Here is a 1,120-nt window from a genome sequence, read left to right as displayed (position 1 = left end):
CAATACGGAGGGGCGAGAACCTCAAGTGCTTGAAATGATCACCTGTCTGCCTTTTAGGGAGATTTCCCTCCACTTCCTGTCCCGGTGACACAACAGGAAACAAGAGGAAATCCCATCACAGACAGACGTCACTGTTACAAGTGAGGAAAACCCCCTTCTGTAAACTTTATAACCAGAGCAGGTGCCCCCCCATCGGAAGATTTCCCCCCCCTCTTCCTGTTCTGGTGACAACTCAAAATGTTGGGTTTCCCGTCACTTCCTGTCTGGCTGATCGTGGTCACCAGAACACAATATAGAGAGGGTGACAATGTAAAACCCAACCGGGGTCCTCAGCCTTCCATGTAAAAGTTTTGGGTACACGTAGACTTTAGGAGATTTGGGGGGGACGTACCTGGCGATGGCGATGGCGGTGAATTCCTTGCAGCCTTCAGACACGGCTTTGTAGATGGCGTTGCGCTCGGCGCAGATCCCCACCGTGTAGGAGGCGTTCTCGACGTTACAACCTGCGCAGGTAAGCAGATGTAAGAAGGGAGCACTGTCTTTCCTCACTGGCCGCCGATGCGGTGAGCAGAGCGGCAGAGGTTAAAGGTAACCGTGCCGCTCCGTGTACACAGTGAGAGGAGAGAGCTGTGCTGCGCCGTGCTGCGCCGTGCCTCGCTGCGCTCTTCCTCTCTCACCTGTCACAGGAGTTCCAGCACAGCGCTGCGCTAGAACTCCTGTATTGGAGGTGACAGGGTCAATAAAGAGAACCCGTCACCTCCAAAGGCTCTCACACAGGGGGATTGTTAGCTCCTGTGTGATAGCAATAAAGTTAAGTGAAAAAATATTTTTTATAAAAATTAAGAAAATAAGAAATAATAATTACATGAAAAAAATATAAAAAGGTGATTAAAAAGTAAAATATAATAAGAAAAAAATATTGTAAAGATAAGAAAATATTTATAAAAAATAAATAAACAATAATAAGATAAAAAAAAAGTTAACGATAAGCTAAAAATGTAAAAAAAGTAAATAAATAAATAAAAAAGTGATACAAAAAGTTTTTAAAAAATAAAGAAACAATAAAAAAATAAATAAAACTAACCCTGCCGCCCCTGCCATCCGGTTGCCATTCTCCTTG

General features: G+C 44.0%; 1 protein-coding gene across 1 annotated transcript in view; it reads right to left on the bottom strand.

Annotated features, from left to right (window-relative positions):
- The window catches only part of CDA (cytidine deaminase), a 10,654-nt gene that overhangs the window by 7,922 nt on the left and 1,612 nt on the right, over nt 1-1,120 (bottom strand). The window contains exon 2 of the mRNA XM_018574455.1: nt 322-503. Coding sequence (XP_018429957.1) covers nt 322-503 — 182 coding nt within the window. The remainder of the gene's footprint in view (nt 1-321; nt 504-1,120) is intronic.

Source organism: Nanorana parkeri, unplaced genomic scaffold, assembly GCF_000935625.1.
Source record: "Nanorana parkeri isolate BGI_ZX_2015 unplaced genomic scaffold, ASM93562v1 scaffold2975, whole genome shotgun sequence".
NCBI lineage: Eukaryota > Metazoa > Chordata > Amphibia > Anura > Dicroglossidae > Nanorana > Nanorana parkeri.
The sequence above is the reverse complement of the archived record's forward strand: the minus strand, read 5'-3'. Positions and strand labels throughout refer to the sequence as shown.